This window comes from Takifugu rubripes, chromosome 21 (genome assembly GCF_901000725.2).
Source record: "Takifugu rubripes chromosome 21, fTakRub1.2, whole genome shotgun sequence".
Taxonomy (NCBI): domain Eukaryota; kingdom Metazoa; phylum Chordata; class Actinopteri; order Tetraodontiformes; family Tetraodontidae; genus Takifugu; species Takifugu rubripes.
This window is the reverse complement of record NC_042305.1, coordinates 17,794,571-17,811,712: the sequence shown is the minus strand read 5'-3', so window position 1 is coordinate 17,811,712 and position 17,142 is coordinate 17,794,571. Positions and strand designations below refer to the sequence as shown.

The 17,142-nt window shown below is 48.5% G+C and overlaps 2 protein-coding genes across 3 annotated transcripts; both read left to right on the top strand.

The window, feature by feature from the left end:
• Nucleotides 1-2,095: 2,095 nt before the first annotated feature.
• Nucleotides 2,096-16,872, top strand: LOC101070152 (hyaluronan and proteoglycan link protein 1-like). 2 transcript variants are annotated; one of them, XR_003886574.1, is made up of 5 exons: nucleotides 2,096-2,312; nucleotides 5,571-5,915; nucleotides 6,384-6,683; nucleotides 6,760-7,124; nucleotides 15,795-16,872. XR_003886574.1 is itself a non-coding variant. In XM_029829369.1 (4 exons), the coding sequence occupies exons 1-4, from the start codon at nucleotides 2,228-2,230 to the stop codon at nucleotides 7,047-7,049; spliced, it is 1,020 nt and encodes a 339-aa protein (XP_029685229.1). In that variant the 5' UTR covers nucleotides 2,096-2,227; the 3' UTR covers nucleotides 7,050-7,731. The 2 variants fall into 2 exon arrangements, 1 of the variants encoding a protein (XP_029685229.1); XM_029829369.1 differs by lacking the exon at nucleotides 15,795-16,872 and having other exon boundaries at nucleotides 6,760-7,731.
• Nucleotides 9,441-16,872, top strand: LOC101070381 (hyaluronan and proteoglycan link protein 1-like). Its single transcript, XM_011615839.2, has 10 exons — nucleotides 9,441-9,626; nucleotides 11,484-11,600; nucleotides 11,765-11,881; nucleotides 13,765-13,887; nucleotides 14,072-14,188; nucleotides 14,312-14,437; nucleotides 14,651-14,983; nucleotides 15,059-15,358; nucleotides 15,434-15,767; nucleotides 16,539-16,872. The coding sequence occupies exons 1-9, from the start codon at nucleotides 9,560-9,562 to the stop codon at nucleotides 15,721-15,723; spliced, it is 1,590 nt and encodes a 529-aa protein (XP_011614141.2). The 5' UTR covers nucleotides 9,441-9,559; the 3' UTR covers nucleotides 15,724-15,767; nucleotides 16,539-16,872.
• Nucleotides 16,873-17,142: the final 270 nt, after the last annotated feature.

Genomic DNA, 17,142 nt, shown 5'->3' with positions numbered 1-17,142 from the left:
CATAGCAACCTCCGTGGGGGTGTCACACACTCGCCTTTGTGATACAGCTCAAATAAACCCTGCTGCCTTTTTTCACCTCTGCCCCCTCACACACGCAGGCCACGGGGCGAGTTTCAGGAGATGTGCAGGAGCCTGCATGTACCATCCGGTGTTCTGGATCAGGTTATGCTCAGGTTCTTTCATTATGCTGTCCGTGTTCTACACCTGTGCAAGAACCCACGGCGCTACTGAAGACATAAAGACTCGACCCAACCCACCGACACCTCGATACATTCACTCTTTTGCTTGTATTTCCATATCTTCAAACAAGAAACTCAGGCAAAGAGCATCTGCCTATAGTAGAGGGCGGGTTGTTGGTCACAGGTTCGAGTCCTTTGGACCAGATGTGCATTTGGGGAATTAAGAAAGCTGAGATGAGCATTTTTGAACGTTTTCTCTCTGCCTCATCAGTTTTGCAGTCACAGTGGGTGTTCGTGAACTAAATTAAAGGATTAAATCAAAAACATCCCCCAGTTGTTGCCTGTCATGTGTTAACTGTGGAAGTCACATTTGGCTGTGAACAATAGTTTAAATCCCATTAACGGTGGCTGTGCTTATTCTCACAGCCAGTTGGTGAGTACCCCCCCCCCCCCACACACACACACACACACACACACACACACACACCTCGATCCACTGCTGGCCGGCATCCATCCCGGAGTCATTGCTAATCAGAACTTGACGACAGGCAATATCCTTCACAAAAACAAATGGATCCGTTCTCTTGTGGGGTCCGCCCTGATGCGGGGGGGACAGGACGGGATGGTGACCCAGCAGTTGTGAGGACATCGGGGCTGCACTCTGCTCACTTTAGTGCTGATTCAACACTTTGCTTGGCAGATCCACCCAGAACTTTTAAAGCCCAGTCAGCCATTTCCGACTTGAGGAGCAGAAGATGCATTGTGCTTGAATCATCTCCAAGAATGCTCCTGTTATTTGCATGAATTAAGAAGTGGAGAAGTTTTGGGAAGACGCAAGATCCATCAGGTTTGCCCAGACTCCTGCCAGGCTCCTCATGGGTGGAACCAGAAGATCCTGGCTTGGTCATCATGAGATCAGCCTCCTGTGACCCATCTGTGAATGCGCTCGTGCCCATGAAACCCGGCTCTGTGTCTCTGTGGACATGCTGTGGACTAACAACTCTACAGACATATTGCTAAGATCCTGTGGAATTATAAAACATGCTGACTCCGGCGCACACATTCTGGCTGCCATCAAACGCCTCCAATCCTCTCCAATTATCCGCTGATAATCACGCATTCATCGCTGTGGGCCTCGAGTGCTTCCATTTCTAATTTAAACCACATTCGGCCCTCCTCTCCACACACATCTTTGCTTTGTCAGCACTTAAACGTCGCCTCAACAGCCCGATGTTTGCATACGAAGCTCAGAAACAGGCAAGCTGGGAGTGTGTGATGCACCACAGTGTCCCAGCATGGATTCAGAAGAAGGAGGGGAGCAGATGTTATCGCTCCGGTGATGTTTAGCGTGTTTCCTCCCTCGGAGTTTCGTCATTCGTAAAGGATGACCCAGACAGCTGAAAAAACGGAAGGACCACACACAACACCTCTGCTGGTCGCATGCCTGGTTTACACCCCTGTAAAACTGCTCTTTGAACAACAGTTCGCTCCCCCGGTGACCGAGACTCAATTAGCAACCGAGGAAGTGCCCGATTGTTAGCTGACATGCTCGGAAAATGCTCGGAACGTAATAAAGGAAGAAATGAGAAATCAATTAATCAAATAAGGTAGGATGAGGTATAAATATAAGATGTGGTTACGCCTTCCTGTTGGAATCATTCTATGGCCCCTACATAGAATTATTTATTATTTCATTCCAAGCGTGGACGCATCCATCCCATTAATGTCAGAACGAGCGCTTCATTTGTGCCTGTTGGGATTGTGTGGATCTTTTGCTGTGTCCTCTCTCTATAGAGGTGTTTTTTTTCTTCAATAACTTGACAAATGAGAGCCAGATTAGAGCCCCGAACGGGATGGGCTGACAGGAGGGGGGGCGTGGTCTCGGTCATGTTGGACCACAATAAAAGCCACTTCTCTGGAGGATCCCAAACGTCTGCAGTAACACCACAGAAGCTGCTGCTGCTGTTGCAACTCATGCCAGTCTACATTTGACCCTTTGTCTTAAGTCAAAGGTTTCCTGTTAAAGTGTGTAAATTCCAATTTAAAAAATGAGGAATCAACTCTTCATCACAATAATCTCCATCATTCTGGCGGCCAAGGTGCAGGTGAGGAGCGCTTCCCCTCAATTTGAAGGTAAGATTAAGACCTCATTCCAGCATGGGTGTGTGAGTGTGAGGGTTCGTCAATGAATGCATGTGTGTAAAAGTGTCTCATTGGAGGGTGACCACTTCAGGGACCAGGACAGGCTGGTGGAACAATAGGGCCATTCACTTTCATAAATAATACTTGTAAAAAGTCACCACAACAGTCAACGATTTACGACAACTATTGTATCCGTTCTCTGAATTGACGGCGTTTCCGACGCAGACAGGAAATGAAACAGGGACACGTGTCCCCGGTAATTCAGATCCGCACCAACCATGAGCTACGAAACAGCCGCTGCGCTCTGGTGCGTGAGCACTAATCAGCGACCCCGCTGACTCAGCGAGTGTGGAAACAGGGCGTCTCAGGACTCGCTTCTGCTCCGACACGCCAAGAGGAAGCAGTCGGGAGACGAGATGAATGACTTCAGGGACAGCGTTTTTTTCCCTCCTCCTCAGGCTCACTAAAATGATGTCCGTGCGTTTGCAAACCCGGCGAATAGGATCCATCTGGGCTCCGCATCCGCGTTGGCTCCGTCTTCATCATCTCAGGGTCTGATGTAGTGTAGTAACGCATCAGCCCAATGAGCAATACGTTTGTGTTCATGGGGCGTAGTTTGTCCTTATTTCTGCTGACTGCTGGGGCACTGCTGTTTGGAAGCCAGCCATTGTATCACACACACACACACACACACCTTGACAGGAGGGAAGTTAAGATTAACGACCCACACCCAAACGTATGCCCGATGCTCCCCGGCAGCCAAATGACTGTTTTTCCCCACAATGGAACAGTCTGTGGAGCCTAATGCTCGCTGTAGCTAGTGGTTACTGAGGCCCGGCGTGAGGCGGCTGGCGTGGTGACACCGCACATGAGTTAGGAGATAACATATCACTACGGCCACGTTTGAGCTGTCCGAGCGCTCACAATGCGCAGCGCGAGTGCTACACACCCACCGTTTAGCTGTAGCTTCAGTTCTTTTTACCATTCAGACTCAATCAGGGCAGCAGCTAAAGCTGAGCCTCTCTCTTAAAACTAACATTCAGGGGCTTAACAGCATAATTACGCCTCTCTAGCTGGAGAATATAGGACTGCCAGCAAACTCAGACCTCTGCAATGCTCTTGAATTTACAGTTGGATCTTATTAACAAGCAGGTGTTTCCCATTACAGCTGAATAGAACCTTTAACAGAATCGTGCCTGCTCATAAAACGTCAGTAGCTGGCTGCAGCTGCTGAGCTTTTTCCATTTTATTGTCCCGTGCGTGCTCACGTATCGGCCCAAACTGCACTGATTCCCAGCCTTTTTACCGAAGGAAAGCTTCAGCGTTACGGTAGACGTGGCGGTTTGGGCAACGGGCTGCGACTTCAGCCAGGCCTGTGTAAACGGGCTTTAGCTGGAGGTGAGAAGGCCAAAGGACAAGGACCTTCTCTTCCCAGCAAGCTGAGTACACAGAGCCGCCCGGGCTTTTACGAGCGTGTATCCCACAAGGTTGGGGCCACTTTCCCCCGCGGGACATGTGTCTGCTGGGACGTGCAGGAGCGTGAGAGGTCGGAACTGACCTGGACGCCGCTGCCGCTCTTACCTACGGTGAAGCTGCTCTTGATGCCCGTATAGTCTTTTATCAGCGCTGAGGAGCTTCATCAAGTTTTCCACACGAGTATCAAACCACACAGAGAGGCTGGCTTTCATTTGAGCGAATCTCAATGGGAGTCTTTATTCCATCTACTCCATTTTCCAGAGATTTGTAAACCGCTTACTCATAAATTCCGGAGTTGGCGTCGCATCTGGTGAGCTGGCAGCGCCGTCGTAGTCGCGTTTATAATCACCTTCACCTTTGCCACGGCCTTTGAGGGGCGGGTTTAGTCATCCTGGCTACCTCATATTTCAGCCTGTGCTCCACGCAGCCAATGCCCATGCGGAGAGTTAACGAGGTTCTGAAGCTGTGACTCATTCCCCACAAACAGAGAGGAATGAGGCTCAGACTGCCGTTAAACTTTAGAATGTTTTCAGACACATTAGGAATTAGCGGGGGTAAAAGTTGGGTTTCGATCACACAATGAGGACCTCTGACGAGCGCTCGAGAGACAAGCGCAGCTGCTTGATGTGATAAAACCCCGTCAGCAGTTAGAAGGGAGGGTAGAATAAGGAATGAAAGGAGGATCCGCGGAAGTTTACGCTCCGGAACACAAATTGGGAGTTTTCCGCTTTCGCAACAATACTAAAGAACTGTGGAGAACTCATCAGAAGTTTCTGAGTGGGTCTGATCCTCTGCCAGAACCAAAGGTGTCCACTGAAGAACATGCGTGCCAAGTCTCCGATGGCCGTGCCGCCTCATTTGTAATATCACCTGAAACCTCGAGTATGTGCGCTCAGCGGAAAGGTGCCTTGAAGGACGGGCGCACACACGTTCAGCACATTTCTGCACACATTTGTAGAAAAACAGGTGGCATCTGGCCATATTTTCATCAGAGATACGGTAACAGACAAAAGCACAACAGATTGCACTCTGGGATTTGTAGTCTCCCTGAATATTGTGGGATACTTAGTGGTCCCAAATCCACAAGCAAGTACACATGAGAGGACTTGGAACATACTTGGGAACGCAAGTATATTGACAAAGAACAATAATGTGAGTGACATAATGACTAAATGATCCAACAATGATGATTGGGCCACGAGTTCGCTGAAATTAGCCGTTCATTTGCGGCACATTCAAAGGTCAAAAGGTCGGTGTTACGGGTCCTTTGTAGCCGGGCCGATGAAAGCGACGGCACACATGCATCCGTTCATCTGCGTGTTATTACTGCCTACAGGCTGCTGCCACCAGCGCCGCCACCCCCGGGGTCACATTAACTAAACAATCCCCGAGCTCTAAACACGGAGGTCAAGGCAACTGTGGGAGACCCGGTTAAGACAAAGACCTCGCTGTTTTCCTTCAAACAAACTGGCGACCTGAAAATAAGGCTCAGGCTTGTCTCGGATTATTGAGTTTCTGTCTGGTTTGTTTCCACTGAGACAGAAATACGCTGACGGCGGGGGGCGGGCGGGGGGGGCTAACATCAACGTTAATCTTTCATCTGCGGTTTTCCTCTTTCACGCACACCTGCGGCTTTCCGTGTTTTCACAAACAGAACTTTGTGGCGCCGGATTGCCGCCAGGCGCAAAACAAAAGTAAACAGCAGATTGTACTGAAGTGTTTCGATCCATAAAAATGGACAATTAAACGTCTTCGGGTTTCCTCACTTTCCAGTCAGGGTTTTCGCCGACCTCGGCGGCAACGCCACGCTGCCCTGCCAGCTCCCGTCCAAAGACACCATGTTCTTTGGCGCCACCGGCATCCGAGTCAAGTGGACCAAAGTGGCGGAGGACGAGGCGTTCAATGAGGACGTGCTGCTTTCAATGGGATTCCACAAGAAGACCTTTGGAAGCTTTGAGGACCGGGTCTCCATCGTGAACAGCGACAGCGACGACGGCTCCATCTTAATAACCAACATCGCCATGCAGGACGCGGGGAAATACCAGTGCGAGCTCATCAACGGCATGACAGATGTGGTCCAGGAGGTTCACTTGGAAGTGCAAGGTGGTCTCAAGGATGGTGGGTAATTTTTGCTAGCATGAATCCTTTGTTTTGTCTACTCCTGTGGAACATGAATATATTTAATCAACATGCAAACAGAAGCCGATTGTGTTGGTCCGATCTGTCCTGTTTTTCCCGCGTCTGATTCCTGCTTCCCATTCCAGCCGAGGATTGTTTCACATTTGTTAGCCGGAATCGCTGCAGCTTGTTTTTCGCCAGCGTTCGCCAGCATCTGGTTCCCTTTCGGCGACGGCTCGCCCACGTGCGTGGAGCGACTTCAGGCAAAAGTAGTGGGGAGAAAGGAAAGCTTTTAAGACGGGAAGGAAATGAAGCCACGATGGCTCATCACTTGTCTTCAGTTTCCAGGAACGAGATCAAGCATCCCAACGTGCAGATGTTTCCTTGCTCAGTTGGACAAAGGCTACGTTCATTATTACGCTGACGGCCTTCGTTGACCACATTTGATCTCCTTGCTGTCTCCTTCAGGGGTCGTTTTCCCGTACCACCTCCGCGTGGGCCGCTACAACATGAACTTCACCAATGCCGTGCGGGCGTGTCTGGAGCAAGATGCCGTGGTCGCGTCCTCCGATCAGCTGCTAGATGCCTGGAGAGGTGGTCTGGACTGGTGCAACGCCGGCTGGCTGAGCGACGGCTCGGTGCGGTATCCCATCACCAAACCCAGAGAGCCTTGTGGTGGCGCCAAAAACGGACCAGGTCTCAGAAGTTACGGACTCCAAAACAGGCGGAGCCTCTTCGACGTGTTCTGCTTTTCCTCCGCTCTCAAGGGTTCGTTCTCTTTCTTTTTATTGTCTCGCCGGTGTTTGGTTGCTCACAATCTTCTTCCTCTTGCGCTTCCTGTCAGGGACTTTTTATTGGCTGGTCCAACCCGAGAGGCTGACCTTCGCTGAGGCCGTGCAGGCCTGTTTAGATGACGGCGCCCAGATCGCCAAAGTGGGCCACATCTTCTCCGCCTGGAAGCTGGAGGGTTACGACCGCTGCGACGCCGGCTGGCTGGCTGACGGGAGCGTCCGCTACCCGATCTCCAGGCCCCGCAAGAACTGCAGCCCCACAGAAGCTGCGGTGCGCTTCATCGGATTCCCGGACAAAACTCAGAAGTCGTTCGGCGTTTACTGCTACAAGGCCGAGCAGTAAACACGCGGAGAGTGCAGCCTCTCCCTCGGAAGCAGCAGCAGTCGGTAAAACCATCAATAAAGTTTACAATCCTACATCCCAACGTGATCCCATTATCTCTGACAACCCTCACGGTGAGGTCGTGCGCGAGCGAGCTGACAGATAAGAGCTCGACGACTGACATCTGCCTTTAGTCTGTCCTCCCCGGAACGACTCCAGATTTATGTTTTATCTGCAAAGATCGGCTGCTTCATCAAATGTCTGAGCAATAAAAGAATGTGACATTTTGGGCATTTGTAAAGTGTTGTTGTAAGAGCTTCAACTGGTCACACATCACGCTAATATCATGACAGTTGGGAGGTACTCCAGATAAATGCCATATTTCATCATCCGTCTGCCTCCTCTGAGGCCAGACACCGAATGTAAAGAAGACTGTGACCTTTCTGTACTGGCGTCTCAGACAAGCTCACCAGAGCTGTTTGGCTGTTGCTTGGCTATGATAACCTGATGCAGCATGTATGTTCTGTGTCAGTCTTGTGTTGTGTTTGTCGATCCCAGCCCAGATTAGCTTTGCTAGCATGAATAAAATACAAATCCGATGTTACTTTTATCAAATGCATTTGTGTGATATGTAAACTGTGATCGATCGAAAATGAGGTGAATTCCAACACCAGATTAAAGACCAGAACAAAACAACACCTCCACAGTGTTTCCATGTTCTTTTTGTTACATTAATCCTGCTATATTTATCATATGCACTGAAATATTGTGGATATTTCAGCTCACGCGTCATGATGCATTTTTGACCCGTGGAAAATATCTGTTGCACTTGTGCACAAAAACAAGACTAAAGGCCTCTTTGTATCTTATCATTGTGTATCTTTTTAAAGAAAAAACATAAACCTTTTTTCTCATAATGGTTTTGTCATTATTTTGTAGAACTATAACCAGCATGTATTATGGGGTGAACCGTATATAAGGCTGTTTAAGCAGCCTGAGTTAGGGACAGCATGTTGATGTGAGGATTTAAGGTGACCCTCTTCCTCCCACAAAAACAGCCTTTCAGAATGCTGCTGGACAATCTTCCACGCTTCCGGTTCTCCTCCGTCTGCAGATCCTGATCGGTGCAGACTATCGTGATCTGATGTTTGCATTAGACCAGGCCGTTCCCTCGGGAGTCAGTGGCTGCCAGGAAGCTTACAGGAAGACCCAAGGTGCATTACCTTCGCAAAATAAATCTTGGATGCTCGTTAAATTCCTCAGACGTGGGTTCAGAGGTTTTTCCGGCGATCACCTAGAAAACACGTGCATTTCATGAGCCACAAATGTCTTTTCTTTTTTTCTCTCGCCGGGGCATCCAGTTGCAGCCTTTGATCACCACCAGTTAAAGCAGGCTGCACCCCTCTAATGGTCTCTATGAGGGAGCCTCTGCTGCTAAAGGACGAGCCTTTCATGAGCAGGAGCTCACCCCTTTAACTGTTTATGTCAAGGTTACATCTTTAGCATCGGTCTCAGCAGTAAAAGCAATGGAAAAAGGCTCTAATCTTGTTTACTTGAGTCAAAACCACTTTTTAATAAACAAACCCTCTTCTAATACACAGGCCTGCACCAAGGAGACTCTTCTGCAGCTGTAGCATTCCATACAAGTCACGTTTGCTTTTCCTCTGTCCCCTCAAGTCAGTTTCTGGTGGAGGACAATAACTCGGCCTGGATGTTAATTGTTCCTGAAGCAAGTGCGATTTAATGCAACATTACAAAAGATAAATACATTTGTAGGTCAAGCTACTAAGCTACGGTTTTATTTTCCATATTTTTTAAGGGGCAATTATGAGATTTGTGCCATTTCAAATCAGCTGGACTGTGGAAGCGACCCGACAATCGTGGTTTTATCCCCAGTCTGACAGCTCGACCTACTGGTGAAAAACCGCAAGATTAAATCCACCCGAACGGGCAAAATATGTAACGCGAAAATGTTAATAATCTAATGTAAAATAACATTTTATGAATCAATGTTGAAAAACTAAAGCAGTCAGATTCTTCCGTACAATAGTCATAATTTATTTTAAAAAACTTTGGGGTTTACATTAAATAATGTCACGCACATCTGTAATCGCTGTGATTTCCGCCTTCGGCCACAAGAGGGCGGAATAACATTTTCTGCTCTATCGGTACCTTGGTGATGACTTTTATTTGCACTCTATTATAAATAGAATCAGAAATGGTTAAACAAACAAACACGAGATATATGAATATGCTAACTTTTTTGACTCAAGGCATTCTGGCAATGGTGCAACTTCACATTTGGACCTTTAAAGTTGCACAAAGTCTGGAGAACAAGTATTTATGTGTGCAGGATTCACTGCAGTCCAAGCATTCTTCCACACCGGCCCGCCCACCAGCGTCACTTATGGCTGCCGAGGAAGCAGAATGCAGAAACAAACGGATCAGCCGCTGTGGCAGAGGCTCACGCACACACACTGGGACGCACGGAGCCTGTGAGAACCTGGAGATTTGCGGGAACACAGCTGGAGATGTGGGCGGAGGTGTGGAAACTCGCGTTACTACAGTTGTTACTCCTGGAGTTCTGCTGGGTTAAAGGTAAGGTCTCGTCTTCACTGTTGTCGTAGAAAGAAAAAAAAAACGGGGTGGGGGGCCCTGTGGCCTCATCATCGCCATAATTAAAACACGGGATGAAACAGAAATTAAAATGCGGCCACTGCCGTCAGGGTTAAAATAAAATTAGAGTTTAAGATTAAAATGGGCAAATTAGTGTAGAAACCTTGTCACACATTTGGTTCTCTTTTCAAACAAATGAGAAAGGCACTTTAAAATTAAGTGGCCTCTTACAATTTTCATTTAACTTTTAAGACTTTGTACAGCTAATTATTAAAATCACCCTCGGGAAATGATGTTTGGTTTTCCTAATATTGGCTTTCATAGTGGTAAATATTGACAGAATCAGCAGCCTAGATATACTTTTCCATACATTACATAAACATACACAATTGTTAAGTCTGAATTCTGGCGTTGAGCTGTACCTGAGGAGTGTGTGGAGGCTTGGGGGGGGCAGCTGGTGTTTGTTTGGTGGAACCAGTTCACCCAGAAACACGTGAGGAGAGCATGGAAACTCCACCAGAAGGCTTGAGGCCATCAGGCTGGTACTCAAAGTCCGTTTATTCAACCCCGAATCCGTAAACCAGGACGGTATCAGCTCAAGTGGGGGCACCTAAATCACAGCCAGGCTCACCAGTCAACACTGGGAGAGTCTGGAATGATGCTCCACTCAGGTACAACAAGACAATCAGGAGCAGGAGAGGAGGGAAACAGCTTTTATACTCGAGGTGGAGCGAGACAATGACACAGGTGGAACACATTAGAGCTGGCACGCCGTCACGCTGGCGGGAAACTTGACAGGAAGACGAGGATGACCCCAGATTTCAAAATAAAATAGGAGGTGGGGACAACAAGGACAAAAGCCTGCAAGCAACAGACGCACAGTCCTAAATGGTCCTGACAGAAGCTGGGAGCCCATAGTGCTGACCTCTGACCCCCCATCCCATGCAAGTCTGACCCCGTCGGGGGTCTTCTAGAGAGACAAATGGTGCATTACACAAGTGAAAGGATAGAAAAGGGACCAGACCGAAAGATAAAGGATTTAATGATAAACAGGATCGTTATTTTCTAAAAATGAGGGTTAGTGTTCTCAGGATGATCCGGAGCCCCCAGCAGCGGACGCAGACAAGCGAGCGGCTCTGGTGTCATCAACCACTCGTTTAGAAGAAAAGTGTCGTGGGTTTCTTTGGTCTTTGGCTGTGAATGAACACACGGCTCCTGTTACTCTGTTCCAAGGTTTAGCGCAGCTAATAACAGGCTAATAAATGTCAAGATTCACACACCCTCGATGCTGATATGGCACAAATGAAAGGGGAAGCTCGGTCACGTAGACATGAGTCACTCGCTGAACAATGGCAAAGACGTCACACAGTTTTACACTCTGGGCTCCAACCGAGCGCTCAGTGACGTGGGAAGTCGTTCTTTTTAATCCCAGGAATCCCGTCGTCGGGATCTGCTCACTCATCCCCTGTTTTCCCTCAGATGATCTGTTAGCGTGAGCATTAGCCTCCCCTTTTATTTCAAAACGAGGGATAAAAGTCCGACTTTTAAAGCAAAGCTGAGGGGCCCTGTAGAAGGTTCAGAGATCCAGGCCCAGCAGTTGCCTCTGACTTACACAGACACGTAGACGACCCTCTGGAACCAGGCTGCAAGCTTTAAAGCTGTTACCGGTGGCGGTCATTAGTCATTTGAAATTGATTCTAGATGATAATTTTGGAAAGACTGCCAAGTCCTGGAAGGGTGATAGATGAGAAGGGTTCATCCCGGGAGAGTCTGGATAATCACAGCTGCCTGTTCCATGTGGCTATGATTTGGTATCACCGACATTTCTTACTGATGCAGGAGTTCCAGCGTGTGAAAGCCACGAGTTCCAGTGCAAGCTAGGAAACTGCATTCCCGCTGTGTGGAGATGTGACGGCGACGTTGATTGTGCTGATAACTCCGACGAGGAGGACTGTGGTAAGATCTCTTATTTGTTACCGGAGGTGGCTCCATCTTTAAGTTGGTTTTTCTACGGCTCGTGAACCTCACAGGTAGGGAGGGGTGCTGTAAAATGTCAAGCGTGGTAGGAAAATGCAGCATGTTGCTTCAAAACAAAACTCTTCCCGTCTGCCTGACCGTAGAGTCTCAGTGCGAAGCCAATCAGTTCCGGTGTAAGGACGGTCTGTGCATCCCAGCCAGCTGGCAGTGCGACGGAGACAAGGACTGCTCAGACTACACCGATGAGCTAGAATGCATTGGTGAGTCCGCTACCCTCTGGGAGGGGGGGCAGGGGCGGGGGGGGGAGCCCGTGCTTGATCTTAAATGACCTGGAGCGACGGAATTAAAATATATAACTATTGGAAATTCATAAGGAATAAAAAGAAAAGCTCCATAGCATTCCGAGCTAGGAGCGCTAGGTTCTCCTCGTCCCCTTTGAAAGTTTGATCTTGAGCAGTTGCTCATACCTGTTTAGAATACCACCCCCCACCCAAGAGTCCAGCCTCCGTCCATCCCGGAGCCATATCGAAGTTCCAAAACCCAAACGGAAACATGAGCCGGACCAGCTGCACGGCGTCAGAGCTCACCGAAGAGCTCGCCGACTGGACGCTTTGCTCTTGCGATACACCCGGAACCTTTCGAGCCGCGAGCCACGATTCGCTGTGTGACATCACTGACTTATTAGGAGCAGACGACGCATTTTCCTTGATTCTCCTCCAGGGAGGTTCCGATTTGCATGTGTAATGCTGTAAATAATGGAGAACACGTGTGAGTGTGAAGCCACGGGATCCACCAGGATTGTCCAGCCTTTCCGAGCAAACTCCCGAGAGACTCCGGAGAGCTACGTCGAACGCGCTACATACTCTCATGGGTGGAACCAGAAGATTCTAACGTGATTCATGCTACTGTCCAGCTCTTGTGAGATCAGCCTGCTGTGACCCATCTGTGGATGCGCTCATGCCCCTGAAACTTGGCTCTGCTCCTCCGCCTCCGAACCTTCTGGACTGTCAAACGCGCAGACATACTGATAAGATCGCACGTCAACAAACGTGTGGAATGTTGGTCAACGATTTCCAACAGGATAAGCTTGACCCCATGTGGAGAGAAATAAAGGCCTTCCCACTGTGGCAGCTGGATTCCCATTAGAACCATCGTGGCCATTTTTTTGTTCTCCAGCTGTTTGGGATGAGCACTTGTTGCTAGTCAGCAGCAGAAATCTTCCTGAATAAAGACGGGAGGGATCAGAATCAGCCTGAAGGGACGCCAGGCCGTGATCAGTGTCTCTTCTAGAGGCTAGTGTGGCCATTAATGTATGTGTTTCCATCTGTTAAACATCCTGCTGTCTTTCTTCTTCTTTTTCTTGCACCCTCTAAAGGACGGCTTCTCTCATCCTTTATGGAAGCCTTCTGTGGGACTGTCATTTCATTTATTGTGATATACGGCTGTGGGCTGAGAGCAGTTGGGTTCTGGCCGCCAGCCTGATCTCAGCTGTTTCATATATGAACATATGACTCGCGGCTGGTTTTCTGAGTGTATATAACAGTCACTGGGGGCCCTGCTTAGTTCACGTAGTGGCTCTCCCATGACCAGCCAAGATCTCCCTTGGTTGCTTGGACATCAGCATCTGGATCGGGTTTTGGAGTTTCAAACTCACGGGCCCATGGCAATCTGCAAATATACAACAGGCTCCCGATGTTGCGTCAGAACACGAGTCGGAACAAAAGGAGTCCAGTGTTTTGTGTTGTTGCTCCCCTCCCCAGCTTGGTCATCCTTCACAAACAATCCAGACCCGGCGGAGAAGAGACCACACAGAACAGCTGTGCTCGCTGCAGGTCTCGCGTCCACGTCTTAACCTCAAACAGAAGCGCTTTGTTGAGCAACAGCAAAGACCATGAGAGAGTCACTTCATTTTGTTTCTATTTTCAATGCACGTGCGTCACCTGTAGGCTGGCAGCAAACCAAGAAAATGCTGCACTGCTTTGGGACATGTGACTGCCACGGCCAATCAGGAGGCTCGGCCACACGTGACCTGGTTTACAGCCTCTCATATAGTCCAGCTGGGATACTAGTGCGGCTCCGGGACATTGATACTTGCCCATTAGTTTCATTCTTGCATGTGAATTTGCCTTCTTGACGTATGCAGACTTACAGGAGAGTTGTCAAGCGGAGGACTTTATGTGCGGCTCTGGCAGATGCATTCCAGCCACGTGGAGATGTGACGGTAGCGGCGATTGCCCCGACAACAGCGACGAAATGAACTGTCCTCGTAAGTTCTCTGCGTGCTCTTGCTGTTGTTGCACTGTAAATTTCCCCGTGTGGGACAATAAAGGATCTGAATCTGAATCTGAACCATTGTAGGAGGAACAGCAGCTCAAACAGGAGGGGTTCTGGTTCGAGTCCCTGTTGCACACCAAAACAAATTGCAAAGTAGTTTTCTCCTGTTGCTGCAGGGAGGACGTGTGATCCCGCGATGTACCAGTGTGAGAATGGAGAGTGCATCCTGGCCGGCTGGAGATGCGACGGCGCCAGCGATTGCGGTGACGAGACCGACGAGGAGAACTGCACACGTAGGTTTGATACCATCAGAAATAAGGACAATGATGCCTTTATGTGAGTGACGAGTGTGGGATTTTCTACCTTTACCGGTTGTTTCTGATCACACAAGAACTTTTCCTCTTCTGACCATTTAGAGGCTTATAAGGAGATGACGTGTCCGCCTGGTCACTTTCAGTGCAAATATGGGGAGTGCATCCCAGCCAGGTGGAAGTGTGATGACGAATTTGACTGTTCCGACCAGAGTGACGAGGAAAACTGTTGTAAGTAGCCTTGAATAAATAAACTCCAGTCCCTCCAAAATGTCATGACTAACGCAAAAGGAAACACATCTCAGCATCTTCTTCAACATCATTGTTAAACATCCCCTCCAGTTCGGTTACCTGGCAACCCGCTCGGCTTTCTTCTGAAGCTGCATTTCTTGCCCCCACATTTCTGTTCCAGCAGATCTCACTGCATGTTTACATCATTTCCAGTTCGGATTTTTGGCGACCTCGGCGGCAACGCCACCCTGCCTTGTCGGCTCCCGTCCAAAAGATCCAACACCGGCATCCAGGTGAAATGGATCAAGCTGGAAAACGACGAATCTCCGCTTGAGGACGTGCTGCTCTCGCTGGGAACCAAGACCAAAACCTTTGGAAGATTCGAAAACCGGGTATTTCTACAGGGCGCTGACAGCAGAGACGTCTCCCTGGTCATCCATGACATCGCCGTGGAGGACATGGGACAGTACCGCTGCGAGGTCATCGACGGCACCAAACGCACAGCTGAAGAGGGTTTCCTCAAAGTGAAGGGTTGCGTCATCGAAGGTGAGAGGAACTAAGTAAGTTACTCTTTTCTGCCCTCGACCCTTCAATCAACCATTACGTTGCTGCTGCCTTCAGGGGTCGTCTTTCCGTACTTCCCACCTTCGGGCCGCTACAACCTGAACTTCACCAAAGCCACGCAGGCGTGTCTTGAGCAAGATGCTGTGATCGCGAGCCATAATCAGCTACTAAAGGCCTGGAGAGATGGTCTGGACTGGTGCAACGCCGGCTGGCTGAGCGACGGCTCGGTGCGGTATCCCATCACCAACGCCAGAGAGCCTTGTGGTGGCGCCGACAACCCAGCAGGTCTCAGAAGTTACGGACTCCAAGACAGGCGGAGCCTCTTCGACGTGTTCTGCTTTTCCTCCACTCTCAAGGGTTCGTTCTCTTTCTTTTATTGTCTCGCCGGTGTTTGGTTGCTCACAATCTTCTTCCTCTTGCGCTTCCTGTCAGGGACTTTTTATTGGCTGGTCCAACCCGAGAGGCTGACCTTCGCTGAGGCCGTGCAGGCCTGTTTAGATGACGGCGCCCAGATCGCCAAAGTGGGCCACATCTTCTCCGCCTGGAAGCTGGAGGGTTACGACCGCTGCGATGCCGGCTGGCTGGCTGACGGGAGCGTCCGCTACCCGATCTCCAGGCCTCGCAAGAACTGCAGCCCCACAGAATCTGCGGTGCGCTTCGTCGGATTCCCGGACAAAACTCAGAAGTCGTTCGGCGTTTACTGCTACAAGGCCGAGCAGTAAACACGCGGAGAGTGCAGCCTCTCCCTCGGAAGCAGCAGCAGTCGGTAAAACCATCAAGTTTACAATCCTACATCCCAACGTGATTTTAATAGGTTTATTTAGTTCTGATACACAGCGAGGACGTTAGCATGTTCCATGCAGTCAGTCTGTGCTGTGATATGGAAATACGAAGATTTTAGGGAACATCTTAGCACAGGATTATCCCTGTCGGGGTGTTTTGTAGTTCCAGAAGATTTAGTGGACCAAATAATAGTTTCCAGTGGGCTAATCGGTGATATCCAGTGTTGTGTTTAAGTGAATGAAAGCAGTATTTTAAAGGTTATTTACAGCGGTGCCACATGTTAGAGTCACCACTCCAAGATAGACTTTATCAATATATATGACATATCTGAAAGTCAGGAACTTTCAGGAATAATGTCTTTTGGTTCATTCAGCGTAGCATCGAAGCTCAAATGTGTTTTTATGAAGAAGGGAGGGGAGAATAGGGTACAATAGTAGTGGGTCGAGCACAGAACCTTGCGGGATCCCCATGACTAGTTTAAATGTACAGGGAGAAGATTATTATTAATACATTTATGTACATTAAAGATGAAAACATTCCTGATGCTGCTTGTCCACTGTCTGACCCCATGACAGGATGTAATTGATCAGATTTTACTGCAGTTTTCAGCTGTCTAAAATCTAAAGTGACTCCGACAAACTGTGGTTAGGATGTGAGCTGTAAACTGTGTGTGTTGCCACTTCGTTTCTGTTCACTCTGAATGGGCTGGATAGCATTATAATAATATAAAAATCTTTTTTTTCCTTTTTATTAGGAATGCTGTTTAAAGACCACAGTAATTGTGTCCTGGACAGAAAGATCAAACAATTCAAAGTAATTTTCTTTGATTTTTTTTTTATGTTTTACGGGGTTTTGAACTTGTTGTGGTGGTGGTTTTTTTTCAATAATTCTTCATAATTTCATTGATTTTTATGCTGCTGTTCACGCTGAGGTCACATAAGTGAAGTATTCAGTTTTTTACAAACCAAGCTTGTAATGTTATTGTAATACACTGCAAAAAAAACCCAAAAAACAACCAAAATATATTTTTGTGTCATGTTGCTGTGCAGCTTTTTCAGAAGAATAAAAGAAACCAAAATAAATCAGCTTGAAATGAATGAGGATGTGGTGATTTAAGCGTATTGCTTCAGCTGCCAGGGGGTCACGGGTTCATGCTGCTGTGAGGATCTAAGATTAACCTCACCTCGTATTTCATATTCACTGACAGTTAAGTGGGTCCGTTGGTTCTGTTGCGGATGGAATTTATATACAGACCTGCGTCTGTACAATAACTGAACAGAAAGAAGCTGTGGTGCGTTCCAATTGTGATATCGCCCCCTGCTGGCCGACGCGCCGCACTGCACACTATGTTACACGAC